The 18,916-nt window shown below is 57.5% G+C and overlaps 2 protein-coding genes across 2 annotated transcripts in view; one reads left to right on the top strand and one right to left on the bottom strand.

Moving 5' to 3' along the window:
- The window catches only part of GALNT2 (polypeptide N-acetylgalactosaminyltransferase 2), a gene marked incomplete at both ends in the record, with an annotated part of 78,084 nt that extends 75,429 nt beyond the window's left edge, over nt 1-2,655 (top strand). Inside the window, one exon of the mRNA XM_080717183.1 lies at nt 2,500-2,655. Within this exon, the coding sequence (XP_080573309.1) occupies nt 2,500-2,655 (156 nt within the window). The remainder of the gene's footprint in view (nt 1-2,499) is intronic.
- Nucleotides 2,656-11,134: 8,479 nt separating this feature from the next.
- The window catches only part of PGBD5 (piggyBac transposable element derived 5), a gene marked incomplete at both ends in the record, with an annotated part of 47,837 nt that continues 40,055 nt past the window's right edge, over nt 11,135-18,916 (bottom strand). Inside the window, 4 exons of the mRNA XM_080717036.1 lie at nt 11,135-11,330; nt 12,102-12,207; nt 15,530-15,727; nt 17,377-17,557. Coding sequence (XP_080573162.1) covers nt 11,135-11,330; nt 12,102-12,207; nt 15,530-15,727; nt 17,377-17,557 — 681 coding nt within the window. The remainder of the gene's footprint in view (nt 11,331-12,101; nt 12,208-15,529; nt 15,728-17,376; nt 17,558-18,916) is intronic.

The raw sequence follows: 18,916 nt of genomic DNA, 5'->3' as shown, positions 1-18,916 counted from the left end.
CGGGCTGGTGATGTGTGGTTGGTATTTCCTGAGAGCCCAGGGTGGCGGCTCAGCTCGGTAGGCCGGGTGTTGAGAACCTTTGTAGCTGGTCCTGCTTTCTGCTTGTATCTACACACTGCTGGCCCCACCAGCCCAGAGGATGTGCTTTGTGAGCTGGGTCTGCCTGCCATGTTTTGTAGTGGAGACTGGGGGAGGGGTCTTTCTGGACCCCTGGGGTGATGGTTAGTAGAAATGGGACAGAGGACCATCCTGCAACCCCTCCCCAGGAGATGGGTGAGGCATGAGGCTTTTAGCCAGCACCTCTCGAAGGGCCCCGAGGCCCCGAGCTCAGCACCCCCCCCCCACTGCACCTGACCTGTTGGGATCCAGGGTTAGGGAATGTTTGCAAAGGGCTCATCTCCAGTCCCCCTACTCTGTAGGACCCCGCCCAGCTCGGCAGCTGTCCCCTCTGCAGGCCCTGCTCAACACCCTCAGTGTTCCTCTGTGTTGATGTGATGGTGATGCATGCAGCACCTTAGAGAGTTAGGCTCAGGAAGGCCACCACCCCTGCATCTGTCCTGTGCCACCAGGCTGGCGTCAGACCATCCAGCACAGCCAGAGTGGGGTTTTCCTGTAGGTGTTATGATGGGCAGAGCTGTCCTTGATCCGAACGAGTGACAGAGCCCTGCCCTAGCAAGTCCCTAAAGTGTCTTTAAAACATATACTTGCTAGCTGGGCGTGGTGTCACATGCATGTAATCCCAGCATTCAGGAGGCAGAGACCGGAAGATCACCGTTGGCGGACAGCCTTAGCTACTTAGTGAGGCCCTTTGCAACTGAGACCCTGTTTCAAAAATTAAAAAAAAAAAAGACTAAACCTAGGCTGGGGCTGTAGCTCAGTGGTAGAATGCCTCTGGGTACCACCCCCAGTACCACACACACACACACACACAAAAAAAAAAAAAACAGAAAAAAACCCCACATAAACACATAGTTGCTTTAGCCATTCTGCTCACAAGACTAGGCGTGATGGAGCACACCTATACTCCCTGTACTTGGGAGGCTGAGACAAGAGGATCACAGGTTCATGGCCAGCCTCAGCAGCTTAGGCCCTCTGCAAATTAGTGAGATTCTCTTTCAAACTGAAAAATAGGGCTGAGGGTGTAGCTCAGAAGTAGAATGCTCCTGGGTTCAATCCCCAGTACTATGAAAATTTAAAAACAACTTGAACAGGGAGTTCTGCTTCGGCAGCAGTTCTTGGAAGCCCCGACTGTCCCCATAAAGGCTTCCCAAGGTGGGAAAGGCCTGCATTTGGCATAGGTACCCAGGTGGTATGCAGCAACGGGGCTCTGTTGCGTCTTAGCTGAGCTTCCTGGAGGCTGTTTGGATACCACGGACGTCTGCCCGTGCCACCCCACCCCCAGTCAGATGGACCCTCTGAACTATAGGTCGCCTTAAGGATAGACCCAGGCTTTAATCTCCAAGCCCTGTGCTCCCTCAATGCCTGGCTCCAGACAGGCAGGGTGGCTGCAGAGGCTAGAATCCACCCTGCCCCCTCACGCCCTCACTCATGGGTGGGGTGGGGGCAGGCTGCAGAGCTACTGTGGCAAGGCCTGGGGTGCACTTTGCTGTGCCCCCGCAGCAGGCTGCCCAAGCCCTCCCACCTCCTCGGTCACTGTCTGGGATGCTGGGTCTCCAGGCATGGCTGTACATTCTTATGATGTCACAGAGTTGGAGGGAAAGGGGCCCACAGATCAAGCCCAAGAGTCAGGATTAACAAAAGTATTAACGAAGGCCTTCTGGTGCACCAGGGTATGATCAGAGCCAGTCTCCACTAAGGAAGGAACAGCTTTGGGGTGAAAACAGTATGTTACTAACAAACATTAGCTGTTTTACAGGGGATGTTTATATCACTTCTCAACAACAGGGCCAGGGCCCTTGGCTTCCTTCCGGCATGGTGGGCTGGTTCTAGCATGCAGCCTGGGTGCCAGTCGTGGCTCAGCTCTGGTCTGGGAGCAGCACACGCGGAGCTCGCCAGATGCCCGGGCTCCTGTCCTGCAGGACACGGAGCCGGAGCCTCGGGGGGGCTCAGCGAAGGCACCCCCTCCTGGGCAGATGTGAAGATGGTGCCTGCACACCCGTTCCGTCCACACGGCATCGCTTCTCTCCCCTTGGCCTGTGCTGTCCTGTCTACCACGCAGGAGGCCTTGGGCTGGACTCCAGCTGGGCAGAACCCAGCTGAACGGCTGTGTAGGGCATCGGCCGCCTGGGAATTAACACAAATTCCCCTGAGCAGGGTCTTGTGTCCCATTGCCCAGGAGCCAGTGAGGGGATGGGAGGGAGGGAAGAGGGGCAGCGGAAGGCACACAGCTTCCTGGGCCTCGTTGGCACACCGGGATGCTGGCTTACAGGTTGGGCCAGGAGGAAGGAAGGTCATCTTGCCTGCTGTGGGTGCAGCCAGAGGCCCCAGCCAAGCTGCCTGCTGTGTGGCTCACACCACGTCTTCCTTGCTCTATTGCAGAAGTGGGAACAGATCGAAGGCAACTCCAAACTGCGGCACGTGGGCAGCAACCTGTGCCTGGACAGTCGCACGGCCCGGAGCGGGGGCCTGAGCGTGGAGGTGTGCGGCCCGGCCCTCTCACAGCAGTGGAAATTCTCGCTCAACCTGCAGCCGTAGGCGCCCAGAGGCCCCACCGCCTGTCCCCGGTGCCGTCGGCAGAGCTCGGTGATCATGTCGTTGGTTGTTTCTTAAACTTTCCACGAAACTATATACCTCAGTATTCCATCATGGTCTGGAAGTCGGAGAGCCCCAGCCAGGCGAGGGGCCGTGCTGAGCAGTGCAGCCAGGCTGGGGAGTGCTGCCCTCCCGGCTCTGTGCCCTAGGCCCAGGGCCCTCCTCCTTCCACCTGCCTTTGAGGGACAGCCCAGCCATGGCCGAGGCGTGGTGGAGAAGCAGCTGCGTGTGCCCGTTGAGGCGAGGGGTGTGGTGCCCTCGCGGCAAGGACTCCCCGCTCCCTGCTTCGGATCCCATCCGTCTGTGGTTCCTGCCGAGCCAGCTTGCTTGGGTCTGCAGGTTTCCTAGTCACCCCTCCCTCCTTCACTGATGTGCTTGCTGTATTTGAACATGAACTTTTCTATGGTGGGACACTAAATATAAAAATATATAAAGAAAGAATGTACGGTCAGTTCCCTATGGTTTCCCTAGGTCACCATCTTGTGAACTCCCCACAGGCAGCTCCAGCGTGGAAGGCCGCCTGTCTGCAGGAACCTCGCCAGCCAGCAGGTGCTACGGTGGCCGGCTGGGCTTCCCCGTTCTCTGGGCGGCTCGGCTTGGGAGTCACCGCTGTGTTGGAAGGTCCGCTTGTGTCTGTCAATATCTGTAAACCTGGATGGGTTACTTGTTTTGGCAAGTGTTGCTTTGGTTTTCTTAATTAAATTTCTTTTTTTAAGGGGGAGAAAACCCCAACTCCACAGCTCCTGACGTGAGCTGTAGTGCCCCTGCGAGCCTGCGACAGGGCAGACCGGGTACCCTAGACAGCGCCACAGGCTGACGCTGGGCTCGTGGTGATGCCTATCCATCAGGACTCGGGAACCACTGAGCTGCCAGCAGGGTGTTGGGCTGGGCTTGGCCTGTGGTGCCCTTGGAAGCCCATGGGGATGGAGTCCTTCATAGCTGTACCCACCTCACCCACGCCCCAAGAGTCAGGCTGCTGCTGGGGCTCAGAGTAAAGAGGAGTCAGGACCAGTGCCACTTGCCCTGGGGACCCGGCAGTGAGGTGGAGCCTGTGGCCGCCGGAAAATCAGCCAGGTGTCAGCCTTGTGCTCCAGAAGGGCCCTTGGAGCACACGGCCATGAGTATCACTCCATGCCAGCCCCCTCCTTCCTACCCCTCCACAGGACCCGCTGCAGAGGGCCATGGCTCCTGAGCTGGGCTTATCACAGACGCACACCTGGGCCCTTGGGGACCCAAGACTCTGCGGAGGCACATGCTCTGCCTGCCTGTCTGCCAGGAGAGAGCGCTGCTGGTCTCCACGTATAGGACAGGGGCCTGTCTGCCCTTTAACCCTACCAGCAGCCAGCACATCTGAGCAGACAGGTCTCTAGCAGGTTAACTCCACACGCTTCCTTTTTTAAGGTAGGCGCTGAGGGAAATCACTGATAGATCCAGCACAAGGCTGCTGAGGGCTGACCCAGGAGCCACAGGGCGGGAGCTGTGCCCGGCCACCACCGCATCTCTGGTTCTGCTCTCAGACCCTGGCGCCCCACGAGCTGCTTTGGCTGGAGGACCGGCCTCCACGCACCTGCGGCCTCCTGGGCTCAGCACCTGTGTGCTTGGCGACCTCCGGCCATCTGGGTGCTGGCACTGAGCTGGGTGGCCTAGTGCACAGGTGGGCTGGACGGTCCCGGAGGTGAGCCATGTTTACATGACACAGCGTGCCAAAGTGACCTCCTGTGCTCACGTTCCTTTGTAGTCAACCGGGACTGTCCCACCCTACTCCTCTTTTTAAAGCTAACCTTCCAAGAGCCCTTCCCACAGGTGGGCTGAGGCAGTCTTCTCCGCGGTGGTCCCCATGTCCGTAAAGGCTGAGATGATGGTATCTGTGAGTATGTTTTGCAAATTCAAAATATAGTTTGGTAATTTTTTTCCAGTTGATTTTTGAAAAAGAACTGCTGTACAGAGCTTGTACTTTGTCCATTTTATAGATGGAAACCATCCTTGAAATTGTTTAACTTAAATAAAGAGAAGATACTTTATAGATAACGCCATCAGGTAGCAGCTGCCGTCTCTCCTGGTCTTTGAGGATGCGTTGACTGGGTCGAGGGCCATCGTCATGTCTGTGCTTGGGGACCTGCTGGGCTGCCATTTCGCACCACCCTGTTGAAAGCCCTTCTGATACTCTCATCTGTGACCATGACCCTTAGTGTTGGTGAGACTCGGGTGGTGTGCCAGGCACCTGCCAAGCCCTTGAGTACTGTTTGCCGTGCCTGGAGGACGGCTGCTCAGGCAGCCCACTCCTGGGCCTTCAGCCACACCCTGTGCTGCTCCTCGGGCTAGGGGCGCTCCTGGCATGAAGGCACTTGAGTGTATGTGCCTGTGCGATCTGTACCTGGCCCTCCCAACCCAGCGAGGCCAAGTAAGCTTCTGCAGATGCCTTCAAATCACCCAATGTGAAAACAGCCCCCCCCAGACACGGGAAAACATGCTCCAGTTATTCAGCAACGGGAATTGATGCCGGGCATGCTCCTCCTGTCTCAGCCTCCCAAATGCTGGGGTTACAAGTGCGCCACCAAGCCTGGCACCTGTGGCCTTTTAATTGAGACGGTTCCAGATTGAGTGCATTCACAGGAGAGGGGAAGGCTAGTCCTCACTCGGCTCACCGCAGTGAGGTTCTTTGTTCCCATCATGTCAGGTATCCCGTGGGTATGTGTGTGGCCTCTGAGCCTCGTGATGTCACAGCTGATTTTAGGTGTTGTTTGTGGGATCCAGGGTGCCCTGAGGCAGGAAAAGCACTTTTCTGTGCAGTCTGAGGGGGGAAAGCCAGTTCCTCAGAGACCCTGGTAGATCAGAAAGGCCCTCCACTTCCTCCTGGAGTTGGGTCCCCTCTCCCCTCCTGCCTTGGACATCAGAACTCCTGGCTCTTGGCCTCCAGACCCTGCGCTCTTAGGCCTTTGATCCTGGGCTGAGCCACCCTGCCAGCAACCCAGGTGAGCAGAGTCCCCTCATGGGTCAGTGCACATGCCCTGCTGGTCTATCTCTGAAGGACCCCAACCGATAACATGTGATTTTGTCTCCCTTCCACCACAGCGTGAAATAGGCCCAGGTCTCAGAGTGCAGGAGACCAGTGTCCTCTGGGCACACCCAGAGGGCTTCCCAGGCTCCAGCAGTTGACCATCAGCCTGGGCTCCAACCCCTATTCTGAGTGCAAAGTTGGAAGAGATGGTGCTTGTGGACAGGCCTGCCTGAGCCAGCCTCACATGCAGGCCCCAATGGCATCTCTGTTGGGGAAGAGCAGCTGGCATGTGCCTGCAGGTGGGAAGCTGAGCTGCAGGCTGCGGGAGGTTCCTGTTCCTCACGCATGGTGTATGGTCTGGGCTGTGGCTGGCCACCTCCTGTCCATGTTGGAGCCAATGAAGGTGAAGTGGGCAGACAAGACGCCAGAATACAGAAAGGGCAGGGCCGCCCAGGTGTCTCCTGAGGTCCCTGCGGAGCCACCGTCTAGCCCTTTTGGCCTGGACTCTGGCTCTGCACCCGCACGGCGTGTGCTGTGTGCTGCTCTGAGCTCCAGCTGGTGCCACCCGGGTCTGAGAGGCTCCCAGAGGCTGCGGGAGGGAGGACAGGTGTCTCGTGTGGCCCTAGGACAGGCTTGAGCCTGGGCTGTGGGAGGGAGACCTCACCTGGGTGCCAGCGTCCAGGTCAGAGGTGGGGTGAGAAAAGCAGATCCCCACATGGCCAGGTATAGCCGCTAGAGCCTGGCCGGCTCCCCACGCACCCATGGGGCTCTCATGGGCCGGCCAGGGCCAGGGACGGACCGGGGACCCAGGGGACTGTTGGAGTGCTGTTCAGGGAACGTGTGGAGAGCAGGGTAGGGTGGGGAGGGAAGGACATGGTGATGTGCGGCCTGCACTGGTGGGGTCAAAGCCCCAGCGTGCCGGCCCTCCTGCAGTGGCCCTGCCCTGGCATCGGCACCTCCCTGCACCTCCAGAGCCCCCGAGTAGGTACACACACTGACTAAAAGCTTTCTTTTTGCCAAGACCAACTGCTCTGGAAGTAACAATAGGTTTTTTTTTTTTTTTTTTAATGGGAGAACAGTCACCTGACTTGGGATAGCGTAACGATGCGGGAGCGGTGGCTTTGACTTGAATGGCCCTGCGTTCCAGGCCACCGTTTCCTGCAAGCCCTTGCCCTGTCCTGGACCCACCATGCTCATCTCTAAGCTGGAGGGCTGGTGTGTGGGGCCGTGCAGGTGTGCCCACAGGCTCGGCTGCAGACAGAGGGCCTCGGACTCGGCCTGGGGTAAGGTTGGTGTCCCACGGCAGCAGCACAGCCCAGCTGCGGTATGTCCTGGGCTCTGGTGGTCTCTGTTTGGCGTTCCGGAGGGGAAAGAGGGCTGACCTTGCCATCCTGTGGGCCCCAGCTCCAAGCACACCCTAATCTTGCTTTGTTCTTGTGGTCTTGAGTTCTTTCCCCCCTGGTACCCACATCCCTGCCCTATCTGTCTGCAGAGTGAGCAGGGGCTGGATTCTGTAGGCACCCGGTGTTCCTGCCCCATGGCTTTATGGGGTCTCAGTCGTGATGACTTGATTATCTGGCTGCCTTCTGGGGATGCTTGTTCCCACTATCTGTGTGTGGCTGTCTGCACACGCGGCTGTCTGTGCGTAGCTGTCTGCATGTGGCTGTCTACACGCGGCTGTCTGCACATGCCCACGTGTTCCAAGCTACAGTGGCTAGTTGAGCCCTGAGCACCTCAAGGCTCATGTGGCGTGCTCTGCCGCCCTCTGCTGGGCAGGATGCGAAGGGCATCCCTTGCCCTCTGCCGGGTCCTGTGAGCCGGCTGTGATTTGGAGTGGCGTGGTGTTCCCCGGCTCCTGTGTGGAAATTTGCTTCCCACTGTGAGGCAGTTGGTGGAAACAAAATCTACTGTGGTGTCCAGAGAGGGCCCCTGGAGGACTAGAGGACCATCGGGATGGAGCCCAGGACAAGCCCAGTGCTCATGAGCGGAGGGAGGCCCCGGGACACCCTAGAGGAGCAGGCCGGTGCGCTCCATGTCTTGCACCACCGCGGGACTCTGCCCAAGACAGGCTGGCGGCTGCCTCAAGGCCAGCGAGCTCTAAGAGCCTGACGGAGCCGGCCTGGGGCTTCCCACTCCCTCCAGCAGGCGCCATTCTGTCCTGGAAGGAAAGGGAACTGCCCTGCACACACACACATCATACAGATACCACACACCAACGCACCACACCTACACAGACCATATCACACAGCACCCACACACCACATCACACATAGACACACCCCACATCACACCTAGATCGCACTACGCCACGACTACTACAAATACCACATACCATGCCACACCCACTACACACCACACCCTTGCCACAACCACTACACACCCACATCACCAAAAACCCACTACACACATCACATACACCCCACCACAACCACTACACCAACTACAACACTACACACACCACACCCATTACACACCATACACCCCTACTACACCCACACCACACCCACTTAACCCACTACACACCCCCGCCACACCCACCGCTAACACACCCACTTATACCCAATACACACCACACCCCCGCCACACCCACCACACACCCCAAACATACCCACTACACACCCCACCACACCCACTTATACCCACTACACACCACAACCCCCGCCACACCCACTACACACCCCCAACACACCACACACCCCCAAAACCCCCGCCACACCCACCACACACCCCACCACACCCACTTACACAACACACCCACTGCACACACCACACACCTTATCACACCCACTATACACCCTCAATACCCCCACTTACACCACTGTATACACCACACACCCCTACCTCACCCCAACACACACCCACTACACACTACACACACCCCGTCACACCCACTACACACCACACACATCACATCCACTACACATCCATATACCCCACTACACCCAGACCACACTCTATACACACACTACACACCCACTACAAACACCAGACCCCCGCCACACCCACTGCACACCCCACTCTCCCAGCAACCCTTGCCACACCCACTATATACCCCCTACACACCACACACCAGTCACACCCACTACACACCCATTACAGACCACAACACCCCTGCCACACCCACCACATACCCCCCACACCGACTACATACCCACTTCACACACTACATACTCATTGCCACGCCCGTCTCACACCCCTGGTAGCTGTAGCTCCGCAGGCCCCGTAGAACGCTGGCCTTCACCATGGACAGACGGGGGCATCAGAGCCCAAGTGCCACGGCTCCTGAGCAGTCAGGGCAGCGCCGCCCGCACCAGCAGACCGCAGGAGCCCCGCCTGGGACGTCACGGTGCCTGCGACCGCCAGGGCCCAGAAGCATGTGTACGTGTGTTTTCCTCTTGGTACATACCTGGTGGAAGTGTGACTTATCAGTCAGGCACACAGAGGGTCAGCACAGTAAGGAATGATTATAACAATAGCATGACTTGCAGGAATTTCCATTTAATACTTCTGGGTTGCAGTCAACCCACGGTGGCGACCGAAGCAGCAGGTCGGGTATCCACCACCAGCGGATGTTTCTGTGACCAAAGCAGCAGGTCGGGTATCCACCACCAACAGATGTTTTGCTGGTCAAAGTTTAACTGAAAAACTTTTTGTATGGCACTGGGAATTGAACCAGGTGCATTCTACCTCTGAGATAAACCTCCCAGCCCTATTCTTAACTTTGAAACAGGCCCTCTGCAACTTAGTGAAACCCTAAGTAGCTGAGGCTGGCTGCAAACCTGCAATCCTTCCGCCTGCGACTCTCAGATACTGGGATTACAACCATGTGATGCCACACCCGACTTCTTAGCCCTTTTAACACTTGTTGGTTGGTTTGAAACAAGGTCTCGCTAACTCGAAGGCCTTATTAACTTGCTGAGGTTGGCCTTGAACTTGTGAACCTCCTGACTCTGCCTCCCAAGTACTGGGATTCCAGGTATGCACCACCATGCTGGGCTGGATTTCTTTTATCAACTGCTCAGTGTTCCACAAAACCAAGAATAGCTAGGTTCATACATACCAGTTTGCACAACAGGAAAACAAGTGTGAGAAGGGTCGTTTGTATTTTTGACCCTGACCTTAGAAACAAATCCACATATTAACAAAGAATCAACATCTAAATAGACTTTTATTTTTATTTTACCTGTTTGGACAAAAAAGAAAATCCATCGGCTCTCGTCAGTCTCCCTCAGTGTTGGGAACACGTTAACTCAGAAACAGTGGACGTTGTAGAAAAGCATCACAAATTAAAAATATATTTCTCCGTGTGGTAAAAGTACTTTCGATCAAAGGACAGAGCATGGCGTGGGGGACGCAGTCTGGAATTTGGCCAGAGTCCGTGACCTCGGCTTCCAGCCACCGGGCGAGGTGGGATGGTGTGGCTGGCGACATGGGTTCACCGAGTGCGGACGAGGAGAGACCCCCCCAAAGCCTGAGCAAACATTCTGCGTTTGTAGAGACGAGGTTGTTATGTAAGTTGGGCTGGAAGGGGCTCGAATAACTCAGAAATTACTTGTTTCTTGTCTGGGGGGACCACTTGCCCGAGGTTTCCATGGAGACATGTAAACTGGCTGGAAAGAGCCCTAGGGAGATTTGCACACCCAGCCTGGGCTGTCACTGCACACGAGAAAAAAAACAAGTAGCAAACGGTTCTCCATAGAGAACTGTGTTTTCAGCAATGCTACATAGTTTTCAAAACAAGTAATTTGTCAACAATGAGATCTATGACAAAGCTCATGGTTCCCCGGACCGCAGTGGCGTGCCGTCCTGGGAGCCAGTGGCCCTTCCTGCCCGGCCACCAACACTGAACAGTGGTCATGCGAGGGACCGGAGGGGCGGGAGGAGAGGACAAGCCCCTTTACAGTAGACCTTAAGCAACAGTAAGAAAATAACCTGAAGATATTTAAAAAAATAAAAAACAGCCCCAGCCTTCGCTGCAGTCCTCCAGTGGCTCCCTGGGGGCCACTCTCCCACCAGCCCCATGGCACCAGGTTGTATTTCTACACTGCATGTACCAGGCAAGTGCTGGAAACCCCTGCTTCCCGTGTGTGGTGCAGAGCCCGCCTGTGCGCTCCCCGACACGGGCTGGAATGTGGGAGCTCCCGTGTCAAGGTCTCCCGGGCTTTGCCAAGCAGGCGTCTGGCTCGGCATGGGTCTCCAGTACCTTCATGGTCACAACCCTCTGATGGCTGCCTTCCTGGTTTTGTAGGCATCAGAGGATGGACCAGCTTGGGATCCGCGTGGCTCCCCTGTCATCAGGTGGCTGTCTGGGAGAGGACAGGCTCTCCTCTGAATGCAAACCCTACCCTCTTGCACACGGCCCGACGGCAGGCGCCTGGCAGGCTCCCCTCCTCTTCTCCCTGACCTGCCTGGGCCGGCCTGGCCTCAGTGGGCCGGCGACGCATCCTCCAGGCCCAGCAGCTCCCTCACAAGTCTCTCTCCAAACTGCGCCCGGCTGTACCTCTTCACATGGTAAGCGTCTGACATCTTGTACAGGATGTAGGCATTGTTGATGGCGATGCTGATGGCAAACCAGAATACCTGCTGCCAGGTCTTGTTCGGCTTGTGGGAAATAAAGTACCTGAGGCAGAAAGAAGAGGCAGGCTGACCTCCCGCAGGTGGGTAGGGCAGACGCGGCTCTGGTAAGGCTTTGTCATGGCCAAGAGAGGGGCCGGAGCCCGGTGCCTGCGGCTCACAGCATGGCTCACCAGCCCTACCCGCGGCTCTGGTAAGGCTTTGTCATGGCCAAGAGAGGGGCCAGAGCCCGGTGCCTGCGGCTCACAGCATGGCTTACCAGCCCAGCCCCACCAGTTTCCAAAGCCCTTCTCCAGCCTCGCCAGTCCCTCGGCTCCAGGCCTGCAGCACACTCCCTTCCGCCCAAGGGTTGAGGTCCCCCAGGGGAGGCCTGCTGGGCCCTGGGTCTGACCTAAGAATGCCGCCCCCCAGCCCCACCACCTTGTCTTACACTCTCCGTCTGGGAGTGTGCCTCTGTGCCCTGGCTCTAAGGCACTGGAGGACCCGTGTCCTCAACACTGCCTGAGTGGACACTGTCTACTAACTGAATGGGCCTCCACCAGGTGTGGCCACAGCAGGTGCTCCACAGAGGTTCCCTGGGGTTGAGACTGCCTTTCACAGGCACTGAGAGCCCTCAGAGAGCCGGGTCCTCTCCTTCCCCACCGGGAGGAAGGCTTGAAGCTGTAGACTGCCCCTAAAGGGCCCAGCACTGTCCGCTGCCTGGTGAGGCCCCACCCGAAGGACTGAGCAGTCTCCTGCAGCACAGCAGCAGTCCTGCCCAAGCTCGCCCCCAGGACCCTGGCTGGGGGCACCATGGCCGTGCCTGCCGCCCACTTACTTGCTGTACTTATCATCATATCTGCAGATGTAGCTGAGGTGGGCAGCGAAGGCTTCCACGGCCAGCGGGCAGGGGATCTCCCCGCTCCTCCTCTTGATGATGACACCTGCGGGGAACAGGTGCTCAGTCCCCTCCCGCCCACTCACACCAGCAACAGGCAGACAGTGGGCGGGGTGTGTGGGCAGTCAGCACCCACCAGAACCTTCAGAGGGTGGGGACTGAGCAGGCTCTGACAGGCCCTGGGAGTCCACTGAGATGCCCATGTCACGGGCACTCACAGCCCCGGAGGCCGCTCACAATGGTACAGGCAGGTGGGGGCAGGGCACGTGTGGCCAGAGCAGCAAGCCCTTCTTTGGGCTCTATCAAGGTGGGAAGGTAGGAGGGGCTGCCATCCCTGCAGGCTTGACCCTGCCCTGCAGCCTCCAGGGACTCCCAGGGCCCTGGGCCTGGAAGGAAAGCACCCTGACTCCAGCCACGGCCAACGCCACCACACAGCCCTGAACGCTTCCTCTATGCCGTGCAAATGGACACCCAGGGCACCCCAGAGTCACAGTAGGGCTCTAAGTCCCACTGCGAGCCCCCATGGTCCTTCCTCTCTGCCAGACAGGTACAGCCCTGGGCCCGCTCAGCTCAGGGATTGCCGTTTCCTCTCACTGCCTGAGATTGTAGGCAAGGTGCCACCGGGCTGTTTTTAAGGGGGATTAGTTCACAGGATTGTAGAATTTCAGCCATTTGTAAGTGGACAAGGTCAAAATAAAAATGATATGTCCCCGGGCCACAGGGAAGTCTCTGGGGCCGGCCCCTCCGGCACCTGTGCTTCCCACCCAGAGACACACAGGCCTCTGGCCAAGCAGAGCTGGGAGCTTTTCTCCCCAGAAATAGCGGCATTTCAAGGGAGAATGTCTCGGAGACCTTGAGAAACGTGAGTAGACACTGTATCAATGTCTCCTTTCTGTGCATCTGTCTCTGTGACCTGCAGGTCCCCCCGGCCCTGCTGAGAACTGGGTTCCCTGTCCAGCAGCCCCCACCCGCGTGGCCAGGTAGACACCAGCCACAGTACTACAAGTGACTCACGTCCGCACGCTCACGAGGCCCCGAGGACCTTGACCTCAAGCGGATTCGAAAAGGAAAGCAATTTGGAGTTCGGAAGATCCCTGGCTTCCTAGAGGCTGCACTAAAGATGAACCCGTCTCTGGGATGTTCAGACCTCATGGAATACCGTCTACACCTGGAAATCCTTCAAGCAGAGTATTTCTGGTCATAACGAAAGAGAATAAACCTGAGGTCGAGACGCAGACCTTAGTTGGTCCTCGCCCTATTCCTGCAGCCTCTCGTGTCCTAAGACAGGGTCTGGCCCAGGGTAAGACGTCCTGGTCACCCAAGGGTTTGCATAGCTGGACCACAGAACAGAGCAGAAGCCACCCGATGCCACCGTGCAAACAGGACGCAATTGTAACCAAGAGCTGGAGTCCTGGGGACGCTTATCCCACCCGGGCCCAGAGGAGAGAACAGGATCAGGCTGCCTTTGCAGAAAGCCATACTTGTCACAAATCAAAACCAAAGAAAAAGAAATGCAGAAAAGAAATTTGCTACAGGCAAGAAATTTTGCTTTCAAGTTAACGAGAAAAAGACAAATACCTCAACAGAAAAACAAAGTCAGGAAAAAACCAGAGTCAGCTGACACCAGGTGTGGTGGTGCATGCCTGTAATCCCAGGCCTTGGGAGGCCAAGACTGCAGGTTCAAAGCTAGCCACAGCCACTCTGGCTCTCAGCAACATAGTGAGACCCTGTTTCCAAGTCAAAAAAAAAATTTTTTTAATAGAGTTGGGGGTGTAGCTCAGAAGTAGAATGCCTCTGCATTCAATCCCCAGTACCAAAAAAAAAAAAGTTAGCCAATACCCGTGTGAAGAGAGGGTGACCTTGCTAACAATCACAGCAATTTGTATTTTAACAGTGTAGCAGTATCACTTTCTGAATTAAAATTTTAAAAGAAAAAGAAGCATGAGTAAAGCCAGAGGCGCATGATCCATGACCTACCCCAGCAGTGAGCACAGCCTGTGGCCACACACCAAAACCTTTTCGGCGTTCTACACCGAAAGCCAGTGTGCTGTCTCCACAAGTGGCTCCTGCCCTTTTACCCACAGCATCTACTTTTAGATTTATCTGACGTTTGCTCTACACTATTATTCACATTGTGAAAAAACGGATCGTTAATGGGAAAAGGTTAGAGGAATTATGGAATGTCTAAAGGGATGAAGAAGGAGATAGTGGTTTAAAATCTTTTTTTTTCAGTATTGGGGATGGAACCCCAGGGGCATTCTGCCTCTGAGCAACACCCTGGCCCTATTTTTATTTTTTATTTTGAAACAGGGTCTGAGTTGCAAAGGGCCTCCCTAAGTAGCTGAGACTGGCTTCAAACCCACACACTTCTGTCTCAGCCTCCCAAATGCTGGGATTACAAGCATGCGCCACCATGCCCGGCTAAATCACAGTTTTAAGTATGCTAAAAAAAAAAAAACTCCCTCATTAAAAAAGATCTCGGCATGGTGGCGCGCTTGTAATCCTGGTGCTTGGGAGGCGGAGACAGGAGGAGCCCGCAGGTTCAAAGCCTCATTTACTCAACTCACCCTGCCATGACACACCCTTGCGGAGGCCTTCGGTGGGAGAGGACTCTGGCCCCACTCCAACATTCCCAGGTACACCCACCCTCCGAGGCCCTGACCACGTGGCCTCGAGAGCACGCCCAGCCACACGCTGAGCCGGACCCACGATCGCCGCCACACGCAGAGGCCCATCACACACACACAGTCATGCAGCCTGGTGTAAGGGAGAAATCTGGGAACAAGAGATAGTGTAGCACACATGCATACACACATGAACACACAAGCCAGAGACATACTACACACATTAACATAATAGGCACATAACAGGTACCCAGGATACAAATGTATACACACAACACGTGCCACAGAAACACTACATACGTTACATAGCATGTACTAACGTGTAGACCAGGACACATCTAAGCACACACACCACAGCACAGCTATCTGTGTATGCTACTTGACGGCAGCTGTTTCTGTGCTGTGTCTCTTCCTGCTCTTCTGTTTTCGGCAGCTTAATACTGTCTTCACTGTGGACTACGTTAAACAGACTTCCTGGCTAATCCTGTCGTCCTGTTAGCCCTTGTAGAATGGCAGGAAGACTCCACCAAGTCCGGGGTGCCTCCCCCGAGGAAGGCACGGAGGGCGGTCCCCAGGACCCCAGGTGCCATGTGGCCATACCTGGGGGCCACGCGGGTCCCGCCTCACTGACCGACACAGTGCCCTGATGACGGGCAGGGTCCGGTGGCGGCTTCCCGCACCCCACATGCTCAGGCCTCGCTCGGGCTCAGCGACCCCAGGGCCCCGCCGTGGGCCTGCACGCACCTTGCTGCACAGGGGAGTAGGCGTTGGTCAGGAAGCGGAAGTGCCCTCTGTTGTACCAGCAGATCAGGGACATGTTTCCCTTCACCTTGATCCGATGCTGGCCGCGGGCCGGGGGCGTGGCCGGGTTGGTCAGCATGGACGGCGGGAGTCCTGTGCAGTCGCTCTTCCGGGAGCTGAGCAGGCCGCAGCAGTAGATCCCTGGGGGCGGGGGACACAGTCACACACGTGCCCACTCTGCACCCCTTCCCCCCAGGGAAGGACGGCGGCAGAGGCTGCCCTGGGAGGCTGCCGAGGCTTCGGCCTCTCCCCTGCGTCTCCCCGAGGCCTTGACAAGGATCTATACCAAGACTCAGGGAAGGCCTTAACAGAAGCAAGGGGCAGCCATAGCAGTGGCGGTCCTCGTCAATCGAGGACGCCCAGCACAGTACTGAGCATATCATACTGCTTCCAGAAACTTCTGTATTTAGGTTTCCCTGCACATGTCAGAGAAGAAGAGGCTGATGGGATCCTGGGGCCAAGCCCCCCAGGTCACAGTGTGGGGGGCAAAGACAGGCATGACAGGGGAGGGAGCCACCAGCACAGACAGTCAGAGCCCTGGGGCAGCACAGCGGAGAACCACCGCCCCCAGTCGCTGCAAATGAAGCTTGCAGCGCCCAGGAAGAGCACAGCGGCCTCAGATGCTTCTAAAAATGGGCATTATCTAACCTTCCCTGGAAAAAACCCAAATTGCAAATCTACTTTCTTCCAGCCGAAGGCTCTTTCCCATCCTCCTAACTGCTGAGCCAGGGTGCACCCTTCCTCTCAGAATCCCTGGAACGGCACACCCAGCTCCCGGGGAAGCCGCCCTGAAGGCCCCAGGTCCTGCTCTGCATCCCCATGCTCCTCCAGGATGGTCTGACTACAAGCGCCAGCCCCCCAGCACACGGGCACCAAGCTGGCCTTGAACCTGCCGCTCACCTGGGGGCTGCCCAGGCACACGTCAGCGGGGGCACGTGGTGCTCTGAGGCCATTCTTAGGCAAAGTGAGGATCGCGTGAACACAAGCTCTGTGACAGTCCCTCTGATACGGGACCAGCAGGGTGGACGGGCTAAGGGCGCCCGAGCAGGGGACGCTCTGGGTCAGGTCGGCCCTGGCTGCTGCTGCTACTGGAAGCCGGTGCACAAGCAAAGCCTGCTCTTGCCATGTGACCACTGAGCCCCACAGGGCACCAGGCTGTGCAGACCTGAGTCAGGGCAGCCAGCCCAAGCAGCAGAGGCCGGGCCCCTCACCTCCCTGGCTACCAAGGCCCTGGGAGAGAGGCTGCCGGCCCTGAGATTTGAGAGGGTCTCGTTTAAGGCCAGCATCTGCTCCAGCGAAACGGGACTGTGATTCTAGTGGCTGCTGTACAGAGCTGGGCACTGTCTGTGCTTCTTCCTCCAAGAGGACTCAACCCCAAAGCAAGCGAGGCCAAGGCCACAGCGGCTGGCCACGGGCTCCCGGCCAGCCCAGACCTTCTGTTTCTGCCCAGTCTCTGCACAGAACGAATCACGCACATTGGCCTGCAGCTCTGAGGCCCGCCCAACAGACTGCTCTAGGTCTTGACACAATCTTCATCTGCCAGCTGGGAAGGGGCCATGTCAGTGGATCATCAGCTCTGGAGCTCCAGACCCTCCCTGGGGCTATGCCTGGGGGGCTTTTGGTGGCCAGAGCCTAACAGCGCAGGAGTCCTCAGAAGACAGAAGAGCTCTGCCAGCACTCCTTACGACTGCCGTGCCCAGCGGGGCTCATGGGTCGACACGAACCTGTCCCCTGCTCGCCTGCAACCTGCGGTCAGTGCGGGCCACCACACCCTGGCCCCCATGACCCACCTTGCTTCTCAAACTCCTCAAACAGGGTCAGGCTGGTGATGCTGGGCCCCGTGAAGATGATGTAGTTCTTGCCGGCCGCGCTCCGACACAGGCTCCGGGCCACCATGCTGTGCAGCTGGGGCTTGTTCTTCAGCGCATCCAGGCCATCAGGGCCCCCGCCTTCCTTCAAGTGGACGTAGATCTGTAAAACACACAGAGGTATCAGGAGAGAGCCCACTGCTGCAGGAAACAAGGGTCCCTTGTCATTGGGCCCCAGTCACCCCAAGGATGCCTGCAGCCTGAGCAGCTGGGGCCCCAGCCCAGTGCAGCTATGTGGAAAGCTGGGAGAGAGAAGGGAAGGCCAGCAGCCTGGGGTGACCCTGGCAGCCGGGGCCGATGCTCCCTGGTCCTGAAGCACCGCATGACTGGGGTTTATCATAACTAAACTAAAGGCTGCCAGGAGAAATGGGACAGAGGTCAGAAACTCACCTGCAGGCCCACGCCCAGCAAAGGTGATGAGCAGGACCTGACAACCCTTAACTCTGTTCCCTGCTGCTTATGGGACCACCACCAAAGGATGGATGCAGGAAAGAGAATGGCTTTAGAGCCCAGCGCACACGCCTGTAATCCCAGTACATAGGAGGCTGAGACAGGAGGATTGCAGGCTCAAGACCAGCCTCAGCAACCTACCAAGACCCTGTTTCAAAAAGAAAAAATTAGAAAGGGGCTTAGGGTATAGTTTGGAGGTAGAATGCCCCTGAGTCCAATCCCCAGTACAAATGAATGGATGGATGGCTTTAGGGGCCGCCTGGGCCTCCTGTGGTGGCAGCCGTGGACAGTCACCTGGGTGGTGCTGACTGGCACCCTCGTCTACAGTGCTCCTGGCCTGTGGGCTGCCTGTGTCTGCCCCACCCAGGGACATGCTGACCTCAGAAAACCCAACTGTCCAGGAGACACAGAGCTGCTAAGAGAGGGTGCTCCAGGTGAGATGCCAGTAATACCCCACCAAGAAGCACCAGCGGGCCACGTGGTGCACCCAGCCGTCCACCACAGCACCCAGTCGTCCACCTCAGCACCCGGCCGTCCACCTCAGCACCCGGCCGTCCACCACAGCACCCGGCCGTCCACCACAGCACCCGGCCGTCCACCTCAGCACCCGGCCGTTCACCTCAGCACCCGGCCGTCCACCACAGCACCCGGCCGTTCACCTCAGCACCCGGCCGTCCACCACAGCACCCGGCCGTTCACCTCAGCACCCGGCCGTCCACCACAGCACCCGGCCGTTCACCTCAGCACCCGGCCGTCCACCACAGCACCCGGCCGTTCACCTCAGCACCCGGCCGTCCACCTCAACACCCGGCCGTCCACCACAGCACCCGGCCGTCCACCTCAGCACCCGGCCATCCACCACAGCACCCGGCCGTCCACCACAGCACCCGGCCGTCCACCACAGCACCCGGCCGTCCACCACAGCACCCAGCCGTCCACCACAGCACCCAGCCGTCCACCCCAGCAATGGTCCCATCAGATGCCCCAAGGGCTTTTGCGAAGTCCAGGGGCC

This window comes from Muscardinus avellanarius, assembly GCF_963383645.1.
Source record: "Muscardinus avellanarius genome assembly, chromosome: 20".
NCBI classification, from domain to species: domain Eukaryota; kingdom Metazoa; phylum Chordata; class Mammalia; order Rodentia; family Gliridae; genus Muscardinus; species Muscardinus avellanarius.
The sequence above is the reverse complement of the archived record's forward strand: the minus strand, read 5'-3'. Positions and strand labels throughout refer to the sequence as shown.